Genomic DNA, 17,316 nt, shown 5'->3' on the forward strand with positions numbered 1-17,316 from the left:
GCGTATGTTTCCATCAATTTCGGGCCGAAGTTTTCTCTCCATCCTTCCCAAATTTCAAGCAGCTGGGAATGGTTTCTGCTGCTCTGCAGCAGATCCGTCAGTTCTAATTGGAGGTCTTAGATTTAAAAATATCGATAGCTATGGTTAATTTTTTACCTGGCTCCAAGCTGAGGTTGCACGTGTTTTCTGTGCCATTGAATGCGCAAATTTTTGCTTTTCCATAAAGTGTTGTCATTTCGGTTTGGATTGCACTCGACTGAAAAATGAAAATTAATTTTCATAAATTCTAAGCAGGGTTAAAAATTTGTTAACTTACTTTCCGATTCATCTCGGCCACCACCTCAGTCGTTTGTAAGTCTATGCTGCTGAACCTTGATTTCAAGTCTTCGTCCTTGAAGGACTGCCAAGGGCACTTGAGCATTTTTTCATATGTTTCTCTAACATACTCGTCCTCGCTGGCCGCGAGGTCCACCTGAATTTTATTATAAAATTATTGAGCTGTGTAAAAATATCAATCTATATTTTGTCTCTTGTAAAAACACAGGAAACAGCGAAAACGCAATTGAAACTACCGTAAAAATAATTCAGTTAAAGTTTAAATTAATTTTTGAGTCTTGTTTGGCACTCTATCTGATTTATCTAAAAATTTTGTACCTTTTTCTGCAGGTTGTAGTCAGTCAAGTTAGATTCGTAATTCCAGGCTGCGTTGATGATCTTGGTCACGTATTTTGTTCTGTGTTCATCGAATGCTTGAACAAACAGCTTGGCTTCTTCCTCAGTTTCGCACGTAGGAATGTCCACACATCGCAGACTCGCACTCCTTACCTTCACGAGGAAAAGAGCGAAAACGAAACACAATGATAGCAGCCGCATCTGAAATTCATTTGAAAATTAATTTATTCTTCCTGCAGCTATAAATCGTGGAATCGATAGATGGGTTTAAGAATTAAAGCAAAAATATTAAACTCACCTTGCTTGCACTACGATAGCGTTAAGCCTTTCGAACAGAAATGTAAAAAATCGAAAAGTGGAAGTGATATTTATACCTATGCATGGACCTCTAACCTCTGGTGAAAACATAATATTTGATGCATGAATTAATTTCAATGATTATTATCAATGTATTACATTTTTACAATGAACCCAAGCAAACACATTTTTTATATCACGTTCACTGTTATTTCCTAACAAAAAAATTTATTTTCGTCTTATGAGATAATTGAAGGTCTTCCTGCATATTTTAATTAGATAAATACAATTTTATTAATATTTTCACGAACATTTCTATACCTCTAATAAAAAAAGACATTTATCTATAAATTTAAAACAAACTTATGATTATAATTTGCATCTTTGGCACAGAACAGGTAGAATGATCAGCATCAAAATGAATAAACCTAATTTTTTCTCAAAAATATGCACCTCTTAATTTAGAGTTTGATTATAAATTTGCTCAAGTTTGAAAGAGGGAATCATGCCACTAATCGTTCATTGCTCAAGGCAAATTACATTACTGTCCGGCGAGCATTACTTAATACACATAGATGTTGCGTATTTCCCTAATTGCACCACTCACATCGATCATACGACAAATTATTGCATTTGATACTTCCGTTTCTTGGGTTTCACTCGACTTAGATTAAAAGATAAAAATAAAATCATGAGAAATGAACGACAACCCTGTACACGACAAGAAAGAAGAAGTTAATGATGAACCAATCGAATGATATGAATATTAAAATGATTTAATTTTTGAAAAATGCGACCACTCGAGGTTGTTTCCATGTTCAATGTAATTAAAATCAGGCTTCACCCTCGTTGTCAAAAGAATTCGTCGTTTTTGGTTTGATGACGTCGAAACTAGTCGAGGATTAGAAACGGTGAATTCTTTTGACACGAGGATGAAGCCTGGTTTTAATTATATATTGAACATTAATGATTTATTTTAGTAAAGATTCGAAAATAACTACAACGGATTTTTTAGGTAGTGCCTTCTTCCCTGCTAAACAAAGGTACAGACCGAGAAAACCAAGACTCAGTCTGATCCAAAGAAATGTTAGTTTAATTTACTAATTTAATTAGTTGTGCTTGTATAGTACAAGTTTATATTGAAAATACTGATTGTGAGCATTTTGAATTATGATTTACCAATTTTGCAACTGCGCTATCTTCGCCAGTTGAATTATTGGCTATAATTTTTTAAATGCTATTTTGCGGTCCTTTTGCTATATGTTGAAAAAGTGCAGAGACTTGTACAGTTATTTAAATTTATTATTTACATCCCAGCAAATAATTTTTCCATGAGGCAGACTTCAAAAATTGTACGCGGTAATAATTCGGTTTAACGTTGCATCAAAAATAATTTGTTTCCAATGTCAACAGCATTAGTTCATTCCGTTTTTTTTTTTTTTTTTTTTATAATGAACTGCATTTTGTAAATTTTATTGCTTATGAGCGTAGGATAGCGGGGCGGGGGATCCGAGCATTTAAACTAGCTGCGACACTTCCTCGCTGGCAGTCTGTTTTAAAAATTTCTCCGTTTTTACAGCTTTCTTCAATTTGCTTGAGCACACGAGTTTTATTGATCTGAAAAGTAAGTACAGAAAATACTACAAAATCGTTTCAAAACTTTTCACATATTATAACAATATTTTTGAAATTGATAATTGGTTTGAAAAATTATTGCTACTTATAGTTCATATGTGTTACTGATAATATTTTTACCTTAATTGTGATGCAATTAATATCAAGTTTTTATTCGATAGAAAAAATAAATTGTAACAGTGAAAATTGTAAATTGCTATAAGCATTTTGGATTGTGATAACAGTTGTGTCTTTTTCAAGCTCTGCGCATTTCGGAAACTGACAGATTTAATAAATTAAACATATTACGTCACAATTTATGATCATATTAATCAGCAATTAATTTAATTTTTTGTATGTGAAACGATTATCCTAAAGTATTAAAGAATTTTTGCTGATTAAAAACCATATAACTAAACACAGCAGTCATAAAAGTTAGTCATTTTTAACAAAATAAAAAGCAATAATTTAATACTAAAAATTAGTTTTGGATTTTTGGAAATATGAGGTGTGTTTAACAATTTCGTTAGTCTTGCATAATACTTAAATTTTTTATTACGATTTCACACCGCTCAGGATTTGAATGATAAATTTCCAATTTGATGAAATACTTACAAATTTGTAACAGCGTTTAATGAAAGCTTTGCGTAAAGCGTGTGCTATTACTAAACCTCAATTAAAAGTGGAGAGTTCAATGACTGCAATTTGTTATGACAAAATGCTAAATCCACTGATCATCTTCTATTGTCCGAATAGCTGTGTTCCCCTAGATGCACTCGTTAAACATGTGTGATTATTTTAACAATATATTGGTTTATTGATTTTATCTCTAGGCTAATTAAATTTCACATTTTTCGCATACATTTTAATCTGCATCGGTTTCCAGACCAAGAGAGGATGTCGCAATCAAGCTCACTACTGCCCAAGGAATTTGTCGAATTGTGGTCTAATGTCGAGAAAATCTTGCCGGATACCATGCCCGTTTGTAATGGGACATCGGAGGATGCTAAAGTACCCTTTAAAAAATGGGTAGATGCAATGGGGTAATGTTGAACTATTATTTCTTGAATTTATGGTTTTGTCTCCAAAAAACTGTTTGAGTAATAATACAAAAATGTAGTTATTTTGTAACAGGATGAAACCAACTAATTAATACATTAAGTAAATATTATATTGCATAAATATATGTTTCGCTCCGTACAAAATGGATATAATGTAAATTAAATACAATTTAAAGATATTGATTTGTTCCTAGCTGTCCCCAATTTACTAAAAATTACATTTAAATTTTAGGCTTATTTACTCGATTTGCATGCATTATCCTGAGCAATCAGAACCCGACTGGAACTGTTTGCTAATCAACAAACTCAAGCGTCATTTTGAGTTTACGATGTGTGAGACAATCTCAAATTTGAAGAAGACATCTAAGGGAGGTGCCCTCATCAAGACCTACAACAAGTACTGGAACGAATTTGTGAAGAACTGCAAAAAGATCAATGCTCTTTTCACGTATTATTTATTTGCGAAAAATCTATTTAAGTTTATTAAGACTTTTTGAATCATTAGGATTTACAACAGCAAGATCAGTAAAAAGACTGAGTTCGAAATAAACAAGTTTTTTACCGAAGCATCACACCAAGAGAAAAAGCTGACAGTTGGCGAATTAGGTATTGATATTCATTTAAGTTTTCTGGTAGGGTTTCAGCAAGCTTTTTCAGCCTACTCCATCTGGAAGGAGAAAGTTTACCCTTACGTGTTGGGTGAAATTTTTGGCAGCCTGATATTCGGATTTGAAGAAGCTAACCAGGAGTTCCATGAAGCTATTTCGACAATGAGAGAAAATATCAAGCAACTTGTTGAAATCAACGGAGCCAAAGTATGAATATATTTTAAAGCAACCTTGATAATTATTTCATTAATTTTTAAATGCCTGTAGACCCCCGAGGGTTTCTTTGAAGAGAGCGTTCTGGAGCAATATTCCACATACTGCCAAAAAGAGGCTGCACAAATGCTAAAAAATGTTGGCGTTACTAGGTACGTGCGAGACGTTTTTCAGCTGCGGTGTGAATCGAGCTTCTTCAGCGAGAGGTAAATTTCACTTAATTAATACACAAATGAAAGACTCTGAATTTTTATATAAAAAACAGTGTGCTCGAGAAAATGAACGAAATCTTCAGAGAGCAATGCGGTGGAAAGTACAAGGATGTGCTGATGAAGGCCAGTGTTGAAATTGTTGAGCGAGAGCCTGCGGAGGTCCTGGCCAAATTGTTCAAGTTATTGGAGTCGTTTGACGCTGAGCTCACGGAATTGGCTTCCATTTGGCAGAAGAAGGTTGAACATGATTGTCTCGAGAACCTCTACGCGAATGCAGATGAAATAGTAATAAAACACTTTATTAGCGCTCATTAATAATTCACATTAATATATTTTGCAGTCTGGTCCGGTTCGATTTGTGAAGAATTTAATGGAGTTTAGCCAGATATACAGAGATTTTATTAATGTACACTTCAATGATAATAAAATCTTTGTCTCCGCTTTGGACAAAGCCCAGGATGGAATATTCAATTCGAATGGTCGCAATGCAGCCTCGATGGTGAGCACTCTTGGTGTTATTTCCCAACTCGATTTAAACTAAAGATTTTCTAGTACGTGCGATACTGCAACTTTTATCTCTGCAAATCACCCGATGCAAGTGAAAGCGAGTCGAAAGAAATGTTGGACAAGGCGTTTGATCTGGTGTTCAAGAAGTTTACTAAGAATGATGTTATAAACGCTTGTTTGGAAAAATACGCTTGCTTCCTCCTCACACGCTTGATCGACGATTTGAGCCTATCAAGCGAGCTGGAAAGGCACATGGCTTACAGATTCCATGTATGCTATTAATTGCTTCTTATTGCTTGAATATATTGATGATATTTTTGCAGAACGAGTGTCCTGACTATGCTAATCAAGTAGCGGCGTCGAGGATGATCTACATGTTGAATGATATGGCCAATTCGCCAGATTTGACCAAAATGTTGTCAGAAGACGTTCAGCGCGCTCCTACAGAGTCCGAATGCACATACTCGCTAAACGTTTTGTCGGTTCGTGTGAAACTTATAAAAACAAACAGCTAGTAATACGTGTGTAAATCACACATTTATTCACAGAAAGCAGCCTGGCCAGAATCTGAAAATAAATGTACCCCCAAGATGAAGTTGTCAAATTTGCTGGATATAAACATGGAAGAATTCATCTCGGAGCTCTACAAATCAAGCAAAGATGACTACAAATACCGAGATCTTCAGTGGTGTCCTCATTTCAGCCAATGTATTATTTTCACTTATATTATTTATCAAGCCAATAAAAGCGAATGAATCTCCAACAGGCGTCGTGAAAACCAGTTTCGTCAACAAGGAGTATTCGCTTAAAATGAACGTTGTCCAAACGGAAATTTTGATACTCTTTTTTGAAAAAGACACGCTGAACTTTGCTGATGTTAAAAATAGCACGGAAATTCCCAGCAAGGAACTGAGTATGTACATCACCAGTTTGGTGAATGCCAAGCTCCTCATCTCGGATACCAAGGTACACACACTCGACTGAAAAATGAAAATTATAGCCCTGCTGATAAATTATTTTGTTCTATTTAGATTATTGGACCAGAAAGCAAGCTCACGTTGAACCGTGATTTCAGCAGCCAGGAGAATCCCGTTGTGATTGAAGACCCGTGTATTTTTGGCGACGAGGAAATCGATCATAAGGTGGACCTAAAGTCAGAGCTCCGCTTGCGCCTTATATCTTCGAGGATTGAGCGATATTTAAAAAAAGAGAAAGACTCTGCTATGACCCTCGAATACATCATCGAATGGGTTTGAATTTTTTTCAACATTTTTCCCATTAATTTTATTTCCCTACAAAATTATTAAATCCATTAAATTTTCCACCAACTTATCCCGAAATTTTTGGTGGGGGATTTTATTTAACAATGTTTAATACAGTCAATTTTAAGATATAACTGTCCATGCAATAATCAGTTATTATGCTCAAATTCCGGTTAAAGTGAATCAAAGACTTTTCTTTGCAGATAAACAACGAAATGGAGAAAATGAAACCGGAGCCAGAAGAAGTCAGAGACTGTGTCGATCGTCTGATTAAAAAAGGTGTCTTGAAAATAACGACAGAAGTAAAATGACCACGTAGACACCAGATAAAAGCACAGTTGCTCTGCTGATCCGCAATAAAATCACTTTGAATCTAAAAGTTGTCTTGATACTATTAAACACAGAATAATTCTTTTGTGTCTTATGCACTAATCTGTTAGCATATAAACTCTGAAAACCGGATAATATGTTATATATCAATGGTAAAAATAAACACAAAGCAGGAATGCACGGTATAATGTTTTATCAACAATAAAAAAAATAATCAAATTTGATCTTCAATGTGTTTTTGTTTCCCACAGTTTTCGTTTTAAAAAAAAGTGACATCTGCTCTACTTGGTTGTAACCGGCACTCTGCTAAGCTCCTCACGAGTCCGCAAGCACACTGTAAGATGAGATAAATTCATCAAGTTTCAAATCAGAACAGAATCAGTAACTTACATTTGTCCGACTTTTCCCATCCGATAAATTCGCCTGTGCGTTCGTTCTCGGCGCGCAGCCAATCCTCAAGAGGCGCGAAGTATTCACGGAGAGCGCTGGCGTCCATGTTTCGCTGTCCAGTTACGACTTCCATCGCATCAGGCCACGGTTTCGACTGACCCAATTGCAACATGGATCTAGAAGTCGGAGAATTGGATTAATTTCAAAATATAAAACTAAAAAAATAATAATTTTTCTCTGCAAAGTTATTTGTCATGAGCCATGCTAATTTTTCGTTCCAAATATCAAATTAAATTTCTTTAAGAAAATCACGCAAATGTAACATCTTAGTAAATACAAAGTAGAACAGTGTCAATAATTAGAAAAAGTAACTTATTTTGCTCATTTACAAACACTTTGGATGTGAAAGGGAAGCAAACTCGTTTTTTCTTGTAGACCATACACATCTCCTTTTAAGTAAAAGAACGTTTGAGCTAATTTTGATCTTCAGTATTTCCACATTTACTTCCTGGCATCTTAAAATATTTAAAATTTTATGAGAAAATTTTGGTTTTACCCGAAAAGGTTTCCAGCTTTGGTGCTCTTATAAATGTCACACTCATGGAGAGGTGCGTTGTTTTCCAGCTGCCCGGCGGCCTGGCACAGTCCCTTGTGGAACTGGAACTGGATCACGAAGCTGACGAAGTATTGAATGTACGGTGTGTCGGCAACAATGTGGTATTTGGAAGCAATGTCAAAGTCTTCCTCAGATCTTTCCACCGGAGGCTCAATTCCTTGGAACTGCTCACTGAACGATTTTAAAATGAATAAATAAAAGTTGAATCTACATTGAAATAATCATCTTACGCCGATCTCCACCAGTGGCAGTTATAGTTTTCAGGGGAAGTTTTTCCTTCAAAGACGTCCCAACGCCACAAGTCCATTTGATAGGCGAAAGGCAAAAACGCGATTTTTTCCAGTGCCATCGAAAACAAGTAGTTTATCGTCGCCTCTCGCTCGGCATCTTTGTCTGCTTCACTTGTGGATTCTTAAGAAATAATCCAGACTCAAACAATGATCTAATTAAAAAAATTTAAACCCACCCTCAAGGAGACCGATAGCTCTCAGGTGTTTGGGCGTGGACACGGATATGGCCAGTACGTCTCCAACGGCCTCGTGGAAACCATAGTTAGCACCTCTCTGGAAAATGTGTGGCTGGTGTTTGTACTGCAGATAATACTGCACGTGTCCCATTTCGTGGTGGGCGGTGTTCAGATCTTTCTGATTGACAACAGTGCACTGCTTGATCCTATTAATTTTTTTATTGATTAATCTTTTTGTCCCAAATTGAAAATATAATAACACACCTGACGTCCATTGAGTCACAGAAGTCCCAAGCAGACGCGTGGCAGACCATATCCCTACCATCCGTGGGCTTTTCCAGGATTGATTTCTCCCAGAACGATTCAGGCATTGCGCTTAAATTGAGCGACACGAAGAATTCCTCCGAGAGTTTGAACATTTTCAACGGCGTGTATCCCTGAGCAATATAAATTTTTTTCCCATCAAATCAATAATTGTTTTTTAACCTGTTTGATCATGTTTGGAGTGACGTCCGTGGACTGTCTCTCGGGGTAGGGCAGCATGAAGTCGGCGATGTTGCCCCAGGTCTGGGCCCACATGTTGCCCAGCAGGTGGGCCGGAATGGGCCCCTTGGCCTTGACCACATCTTCTCCGTATTTTAGACGTAGGTGGCGGCGCACGTACGCGTGCAACTGCTGGTACAGCGGCTTCAGTTGCACCCAAAGAGCGGAGATCTGGTCGCGGAAGTCCTCGGTCTCGTAGTTTCCTCGCCAAAGGGCACCATTATCCGCATAATCTGGAGAAGGGGAATGAAAAATAATGACAAAAAGTTTTTTGATTCTCACCATTCAACTTGGCTGCTTTGTTTTTCAGCGTGACGTATTCCTTGTACGTTTCTTTGACCTTTTCTCCCGAGTTCCGACGCCACTCGATCCAAATGTGGCGCAGCTCCTCGTGGTTTCTGCTCACTCTCAGAAGTTCTGTAATCTCTGGAGGTCAAAAATTGAAGAATACTATCGATTAATAATTCTAATGTCACGTTTACTATCGAAAAATCTGCAAAAATTTATTTGTTGGTTCTATCGTCTGATTTTTTTCATGATGATGGGTTTTTCATAAAAGCAAGCATACAATCCGATTAATAAAACTCATTAATAAGTTTAATTCAAATTATTTCCTAGTTCAGAATTTAAATTAATTAAAAAAATAGATAAAGCCGATTAGAACTATCGACAGTAAATGTATTTACAATAACTAAATTAAAAAACTACCCGCAGTGATCACCTGTATGGCGGCACAGTATTGCTCTCAACGGCAGGCGTTATAAAAATTACACTGCGTACGTGTACAATCAAGAAATTAAAAAAAAAATCAAGATAATTATATTAATCTATCATTGATTGAAATATTTATCTCAACAGTTTAAATTTGTTGAAAATTTTATTTTCAAACCTGGTTCCAAACTGAGATCACATTTAGTACTGTCTTGGAAGCTGCAGATCTTTGCTTTGCTGTATTTTGATTTCATCTCACTGATGATCGTGTCTAGCTGCAAAGTATTTAAAATACATTTTTGATCAATTTTAGTGCAAACGTACTCTTTTAAAATCGTCCTCGGAGAGAGCGGCGCTACCTAGCACCGAGCTCAGCTTGAATTTTCGCTTCAGCTCGGGATCATTGAAGAACTTCCACGGGTATTTGATCAGTTCCTGCCACGAATCCTTTTTGAATTTCGCGAAAGCGGCACCCTCCTCCAACTGATAAAAAGTTATTAATGATTAAATTAGAAATTTTAAAAATTTAATCATAAATTTAATGGAAAAAAAATTTACCTTTCGTTGCAGATTGAAGTCAGTAATGTTGGAGTCATGGTTCCACGCGGCTAGTGAATTTCGGTTGCAGTAGACTTTTGTTTGCTCATCAAAATTGTCGTAAAACTTGACCGCTTCTTCCTCACTGTACACTTTAGGTATCGGTTCCATTTGATCAAATTTTTCGGTTTCCAAACTTAGGCATCGCACTAGCCTGAAGGCTAGAGCGATCACCAGGTATCTAAGTGCTCCCGTCATCTAAAATTTGGAAGATGTGATTTGATAATTTTAAATTAGAGATTCTAATTTTCTGGGACTGAGATGCTCACCCTAAGCGTCGGTCTCGGCGTCTGTGAGGCCGCAAAGCGTCTGCCGGCTTTGTTGCGAGGCGGGCGCCTTAAATTTATTGCTCGCCGTATGGCTTTTTAGGTGGGGAATGGCAGATGGCAGAAGAATTTTTCTCGTTTTTTTCTTTGCAGAGGTCGAGCAGAGGTCAGTAATAAATCTAAACTTCTTTTTAGTTTCGTCTGGGATTTCATTTTTTTATGGTACTAGTTTTACGTTGAAAAAAAATATTAAAAATTGTCATGTTTATTCAAATTATGAACATAATTGAGTGGGATCCGCGGCTTATGTGAACGCGATTCTTTAATTTGATTATTGAATCAAATAAATTAACCAGCTAGTTCTATTGTGAAAGAAATGAAACAATTTTAATTTCCAATTGATCATAGGCTGCTCCTAGGCATTTTCCTTTTTTTATTTAATATGTGTTGAAATCAATTTTAGCTCTGCTTGGTAGTGACCTTCAGCCTCCTAAGCTCCTCACGAGTCTGCAAGCAATCTGCAACAAATAAATTAGACACAATCCAAATTGAAAAATGGCAAAACAATAAGAAACTCACATTTGTCTGACTTTTCCCATCCAATAAATTCGCCTGAGCGTTCGTTCTCGGCGCGCAGCCAATCCTCAAGAGGCGCGAAGTATTCACGAAGAGCGCTGGCGTCCATGTTTCGCTGTCCAGTTACGACTTCCATCGCATCAGGCCACGGTTTCGACTGACCCAATTGCAACATTGATCTAGAAGTCGGAGAATTGGATTAATTTCAAAATACAGATTTAAATCGCATTTAAATCATTTTTCTTTGCCAAATTATTTTTGACGTGACCATGCTTATTTTTCGTTCCAAATATCGAAATAAATTTCTTTGAGTCAATCACATAAATGTAAAAACAAAGTATGACAGTGTCAATAATAAGAAAAAGTAACTGATTGTGCTCATCTACAAAGTATTTTCACATTTAATTCCTGAGTCTGAAAATATTTAAAATTTTATGAGTAAATTTTTGTTTTTACCCGAGGAGGTTTCCAGCTTTGGTGCTCTTGTAAATGTCACACTCGTGGAGCGGTGCGTTGTTTTCCAGCTGCCCGGCGGCCTGGCACAGTCCCTTGTGGAACTGGAACTGAATCACGAAGCTGACAAAGTAGCGGATGTACGGCACGTCAGCAATAATGTGGTACTTCGAAGCAACGTCAAAGTCTTCCTCAGATCTGTCCACCGGAGGCTCAATTCCTTGGAATTGCTCACTGAATGAATTAAAATTAATAAATAAAAGTTGAATCTACGCATTGAAATGATCTTACGCCAATCTCCACCAGTGGCAGTTGTAGTTCTCTGGTGTGGTTTTTCCTTCAAAGACGTCCCAGCGCCACAAGTCCATTTGATAGGCGAAAGGCAGGAAAGCGATTTTATTTAGAGCCATCGAAAATAGATAGTTTATCGTCGCCTCTCGCTCAGCATCTTTGTCTGCTTCGCTTGTGGGTTCTTAAGAAAAATCCAGACTCAAACGCTAATCTAATTTAAAAATCTTTAACTCACCCTCAAGGAGACCGATAGCTCTCAGGTGTTTGGGCGTGGACACGGATAAGGCCAGTACGTCTCCAACGGCCTCGTGGAAACCACTGTTAGCACCTCTCTGGAAAATGTGTGGCTGGTGTTTGTACTGCAGAAAATACTGCACGTGTCCCATTTCGTGGTGGGCGGTGTTCAGATCTTTCTGATTGACAACAGTGCACTGCTTGATCCTATTAATTTTTTTATAGATTAATCTTTTCGTCGCAAATTGAAAATATAATAACACACCTGACGTCCATTGAGTCACAGAAGTCCCAAGCAGACGCGTGGCAGACCATATCTCTACCATCCGTGGGCTTTTCCAGGATTGATTTCTCCCAGAACGATTCAGGCATTGCGCTTAAATTGAGCGACACGAAGAATTCCTCCGAGAGTTTGAACATTTTCAATGGCGTGTATCCCTAAGCAATATAAAATTAGTTTATTTCTCTTCCACCAAATCAAATTTTTTCTAACCTGTTTGATCATGTTTGGAGTGACGTCCGTGGACTGCCTCTCAGGGTAGGGCAGCATGAAGTCGGCGATGTTGCCCCAGGTCTGGGCCCACATGTTGCCCAGCAGGTGGGCCGGGATGGGACCCTTGGCCTTGACAACCCTGTCTCCATACTTTAGACGTAGGTGGCGGCGCACGTACGCGTGCAACTGCTGGTACAGCGGCTTCAGTTGCACCCAAAGAGCGGAGATCTGGTCGCGGAAGTCCTCGGTCTCGTAGTTTCCTCGCCAAAGGGCACCATTATCCGCATAATCTGGAGAAGGGAAATGAGAAAGAAATACGAAAAATGTCGTGATTCTCACCATTCAACTTAGCTGCTTTGTTTTTCAGCGTGACGTATTCCTTGTACGTTTCTTTGACCTTTTCTCCCGAGTTTCGACGCCACTCGATCCAAATGTGGCGCAGCTCCTCGTGGTTTCTGCTCACTTTCAGAAGTTCTGTAATCTCTGGTGGTAAAAAATTGAAGTTTATGGATTAGTGATTCTAATGTCAAGTTTGCTTTGGAAAACAATCGTCTATTGATTTTTAGAGGTCATAATATATGGTGATAAGTTTTTCATAAGACCAAGTCTACTATCCAATTAATAAAACTCACTAATAAGTTTATTTCAAATTATTTCCTAGTCCAGACTAATTTAACTAATTTAAAAAAAAAGATTAAGTTGATTAGAACTATCGACAGTAAATGGATTGAAATTAAGAAAAAAATTAGAAATAGAACTACCCGCAATGATCACCTGTATGGCGGCACAGTATCGCTCTCAACGGCAGGCGTTATAAAAATTACACAGCGTACGTGTATGATACAATAAAGAAATTTAAAAAAGATCAAGATAAATTTATTATTATCTATCATTGATTGAAAATATAAATATAGTTAAAATTTTATTTTCAAACCTGGTTCCAAACTGAGATCACATTTAGTACTGTCCTGGAAGCTGCAGATCTTTGCTTTGCTGTAGGCTGATTTCATCTCACTGATGATCGTGTCTAGCTGCAAAGTATTTAAAAAAAAACATTTTTGATCAATTTTAGTGCAAACGTACTCTTTTAAAATCGTCCTCGGAGAGGGCAGCGGTGCCCAGCACCGAGCTCAGCTTGAATTTTCGCTTCAGCTCGGGATCATTAAAGTACTTCCATGGGTATTTGATCAGTTCCTGCCACGAATCCTTTTTGAATTTCGCGAAAGCGGCACCCTCCTCCAACTGATAAAAAAATTATTAAGGATAAATTTTTAATGACAAAAATTATTTACCTTTCGTTGTAGATTGAAGTCAGTAATGTTGGAGTCGTAGTTCCACCTGGCTAGTGAATTTCGGTTGCAGTAGACTTTTGTTTGCTTGTCCAAATTGTCGTAAAACGTGACCGCTTCTTCCTCACTGTACACTTTAGGTATCGGTTCGATTTGATCAAATTTTTCAGTTTCCAAACTTGCGCATCGCACTAACCCGAAGGCTAGAGCAATCACCAGGTATCTAAATGCTCCAGTCATCTAAAATTTATAAGAGAGAAAATTTGAGATATTCTAATTTTTCTGAGACTGACAATGAGATGCTCACCCTAAGCGTCGGTCTCGGCGTCTGTGAGGCCGCAAAGCGTCTGCCGGCTTTGTTGCGAGGCGGGCGCCTTAAATTTATTGCTCGCCGTGTGGCTTTTAGGTGGGGCATGGCAGATGGCAGAAGAATTTTTCTCGTTTTTTTCTTTGCAGAGGTCGAGCAGAGGTCAGTAATAAATCTAAACTTCTTTTTAGTTTCATCTGGGATTTCATTTTTATGTTACTAATCAACTTTGCAGCAAAAACGCCGCAGCTAATTTGTACCCTCTATCTCTCGCCGCTTTAATAAATTCCAATTTCTTTAATTTTTGAAGTATTCACTTTAAATAATTAAAAATTGCTATTGTCTAGGTCTGTTAAGTTTATTTTGGAGTGGTTTATCGAAAATTAAGGTATTTTTGGGGGGATTTAATCACGAAATAAATAAAAAATGTATGTAGCACCATTTTTTAATTTGTATAATTTTGAAATCAGAGATAATGATTACCCGCATAAAAAAATATCACCTGAGAATGTTCTAAGAATATACCGATTTCGCCCAGGATTAATCTAAAAAATTAATTATATACGAACTTATGATACGGTTTTTCGTGATACTGGATTAATCTGTAGATTAATTTAAGAGAATATCCTTAGAATGTTCCAGGATTATTCTGCCGGGGTTTGTTTCAAAAAGCTCTAAAGAATGATCCTAGAACATTCTCAGAATATACTTATGGATTAATCTTTGGATTGATCTGGGATTCATATTTAGCGTATCAAATCTTTACATAGGATTATTCTTTTTTGATCATCCTGGAACATTCTTTGGTTAATCTAATATTATTTTAAGGTCAATATTAAGTGTGACAAATATTATCCCTAAGTTATTTTTAAAATTACTTCAGATTGTTCCTAGAATATTTCAAAATATGTTATAACTGCGATTTAATTGGGAATTACTTAAATAATTACAAACTTATTAAGTTAAATTTTTAAAATTTATTGGTTTTTCATCATATCAGGTACAAAATTTTCTCTCATTCGATGCCAGCACCGCCAATCTTGAAGCCCAAACTGCAGAACTTAAACGATTGTATCTTTTCCCGTCGTGCAAAACATCTGCGGACGGCTTGAAGCTAAAAAAAGGGAGCGACTCGTAGAAAAAAAATAAAAGCTTTTTTCAATCAGCTTTGCTTGGAAAATGGAAGGTAGAAGTATGTAAAGTTCATGCAAAATATTTTTCCATTTTCCATGCGAAGCCAATTGAATCAGAATGTGTAATACAAATTCTCGTAAGCGTACAAAAAAAGCGACCGCGATTTACATGGAAAAATTATATTTTTCATCACCGATTTACAGTTTCCGCCACCCAAACTTATTTATAGGGTTCTAATTAAGAACATTTGGGACTGGAGAGGATCCCATATCAAAATATTGGTGGCGAAAACCGTACAAGTAGCGGCGAAAAGTGTAATTTTACCATAAATCCGTTGGATTTGAAAGTTGCGCGATCTGTTCTTATTTCTTTGGACGCTAATCTATAAAATGAGACTTACCCTGTTAACCGTAAGATCCCAGGCCATCCGTCCGAGTCCGCGGGACGTCCGTGATGTCCCTTATTGGCGGCGTCCGGCGTCCTGCGTCCGTTAATAACTTCGATTTGAACGGCGGTTGACCGTTGACGCGTTAGACAAAGAGAGCGAAGCAGGATTTTGTAAGTCTCTTGCTGCTGCCACCGCCCGTCGCCCCTCCCCCGCTCCACAACAGAGGCAGGCAGCAGGCATTCCATGCAAGTGCGTGCATGCATGTGCAGCCGCCGCTACCACGCGCACACTAAAATCGCCCTTTTAACCCTTTTTTGTCCTTCTGATTTTTTATTCAAATTGGCCCGTTTGTCGGTAGCATTAATTAAGACTCCTTGTGTTAAGAAATTAATTTATTCAATCGCATTTATGATTTTTACCCTTTTTAATCTGGGCAGATACTTTGAAAAATAAAGGCATCATAATTTTGTGTTAAGATAATGAAAAATTTGTTAGGTTTTAATATAAAAATTGAATCCATCGCATTAATTAAAAAATATTTGCGAGAAAAAATAATTTTTGTGATAACGATTTCAAAATATTTAACAGTATGGCAGTTCATTTTCTTGATTAAATTATGTTTCATACTTATTTTTATGTTTTTAATTGTAAGAAAAATATCTAAGTTCTTCTCTTTTAGGGGTTTTTTAAAGAATATTCTAGGAACATTAAAAAAATATTGAGAATTCATCTCAGAATGATCCATAGAATAATCTGGGGATATTCTATTAACTATATTCAAATTTCCCCTTTGGGATTATTCTAGGGATATTCTTGTAATTTAATCTCTAGATTAACTTTAAAACATTTTAAGGTTAATCTAGATTCATTCTAAGAAAATTCCAAAAATTATTTTTTTGGATTAATCTCAGAATGATCCAAAGAATAATCTGAGGATATATTTTTAGATTAATCTCTAGATTGATCTTAAACCTTCATAGATTAATCTCGATTAATACAGTATTCATCCTGGATCATTTTTTTGGATTAATTTTTTCGGGTAAATTTTGATTAATCTAAGATTATTCCGGATATTCCTGGGTTATATTTTTTTATGCGGGTATAAGTATAAACATTTAAGTTTCTGTTAATTTTAAAATACAAGATTATTATAAAATTCAATACGCAAAAAGCGTTTTTTTTTTGCTCTTTTTATCCCTGTCCGAGGACCGGAGGACCGGGAAGGGCGCGCACTGCACTAGCACGAATGCTGAAACCCGGGTCCCAATAACACCGCGAACGGATAACATGGGCGCACCAGGCCGCACAGGGACCCAGCCCACTCAAGGGCCACTTGCCTCCGCACCGAGGACTGCATTGAAACGCTAGACATTCGTCCCGTGAAGCCAAATCACGCATGCTGGAAAGGTGCAAACCAGCAAGTATAGCGAGTCGGCGCCGGTGCGCCTCCCAGCCCGTCGAGCAATTTGAGCAATTCGAGTCACTAAACTAACCACTTTTTGCCATTTCTGACATTGGGTAGCCAGTATTAGATCTCCGAACTGCTCAAATACCTCCCATAGCTTTGACACTCCTGAGAGTGCCTTAACAATGCGAGCCAACGGGGCTGGTTTTTCCGTTTGCGTAGTTGTAAATTGTCGGAGAATTTATTTATATCTGACGTTTTCTATTTTACTGTAATTTTAATTTTCATCAACAGACACGCAGATTTTAACTGATGGAAGGTGGCACTCTGTTAGCAAAGGCATATTGGCAAACAAATTGATTGCAATTAAAAACAGGTTTG

The 17,316-nt window shown here is 37.2% G+C and overlaps 3 protein-coding genes and 2 long non-coding RNA genes across 5 annotated transcripts in view; 2 read left to right on the plus strand and 3 right to left on the minus strand.

Annotated features, from left to right (window-relative positions):
* The window catches only part of mal (maroon-like), a 216,676-nt gene that overhangs the window by 63,068 nt on the left and 136,292 nt on the right, over nt 1-17,316 (plus strand). The gene's annotated exons all lie outside the window — the stretch shown is intronic.
* Nucleotides 5,533-6,440, plus strand: LOC135935936 (uncharacterized). The gene is made up of 3 exons (XR_010574263.1): nt 5,533-5,666; nt 5,733-6,150; nt 6,216-6,440. It is a non-coding gene; the product is annotated as an uncharacterized LOC135935936 (long non-coding RNA).
* Nucleotides 6,953-10,312, minus strand: LOC135935934 (angiotensin-converting enzyme-like). The gene is made up of 11 exons (XM_065478566.1): nt 10,061-10,312; nt 9,827-9,985; nt 9,681-9,777; nt 9,074-9,217; nt 8,735-9,024; nt 8,513-8,685; nt 8,249-8,454; nt 8,013-8,193; nt 7,723-7,953; nt 7,167-7,342; nt 6,953-7,110 (listed from the first exon to the last, which is right to left on the minus strand). Exons 1-11 carry the CDS (start codon nt 10,295-10,297, stop codon nt 7,058-7,060), a joined length of 1,947 nt encoding a protein of 648 aa, XP_065334638.1. The 5' UTR covers nt 10,298-10,312; the 3' UTR covers nt 6,953-7,057.
* On the minus strand, nt 10,751-14,141 carry LOC135935933 (angiotensin-converting enzyme-like). The gene is made up of 12 exons (XM_065478565.1): nt 14,009-14,141; nt 13,705-13,941; nt 13,496-13,654; nt 13,347-13,443; nt 12,752-12,895; nt 12,413-12,702; nt 12,185-12,357; nt 11,921-12,126; nt 11,686-11,866; nt 11,398-11,628; nt 10,945-11,120; nt 10,751-10,883 (listed from the first exon to the last, which is right to left on the minus strand). Exons 1-12 carry the CDS (start codon nt 14,114-14,116, stop codon nt 10,825-10,827), a joined length of 2,061 nt encoding a protein of 686 aa, XP_065334637.1. The 5' UTR covers nt 14,117-14,141; the 3' UTR covers nt 10,751-10,824.
* Nucleotides 14,963-16,623, minus strand: LOC135936055 (uncharacterized). Its single transcript, XR_010574280.1, has 2 exons — nt 15,543-16,623; nt 14,963-15,122 (listed from the first exon to the last, which is right to left on the minus strand). It is a non-coding gene; the product is annotated as an uncharacterized LOC135936055 (long non-coding RNA).

Source organism: Cloeon dipterum, chromosome 2 (genome assembly GCF_949628265.1).
Source record: "Cloeon dipterum chromosome 2, ieCloDipt1.1, whole genome shotgun sequence".
Taxonomy (NCBI): domain Eukaryota; kingdom Metazoa; phylum Arthropoda; class Insecta; order Ephemeroptera; family Baetidae; genus Cloeon; species Cloeon dipterum.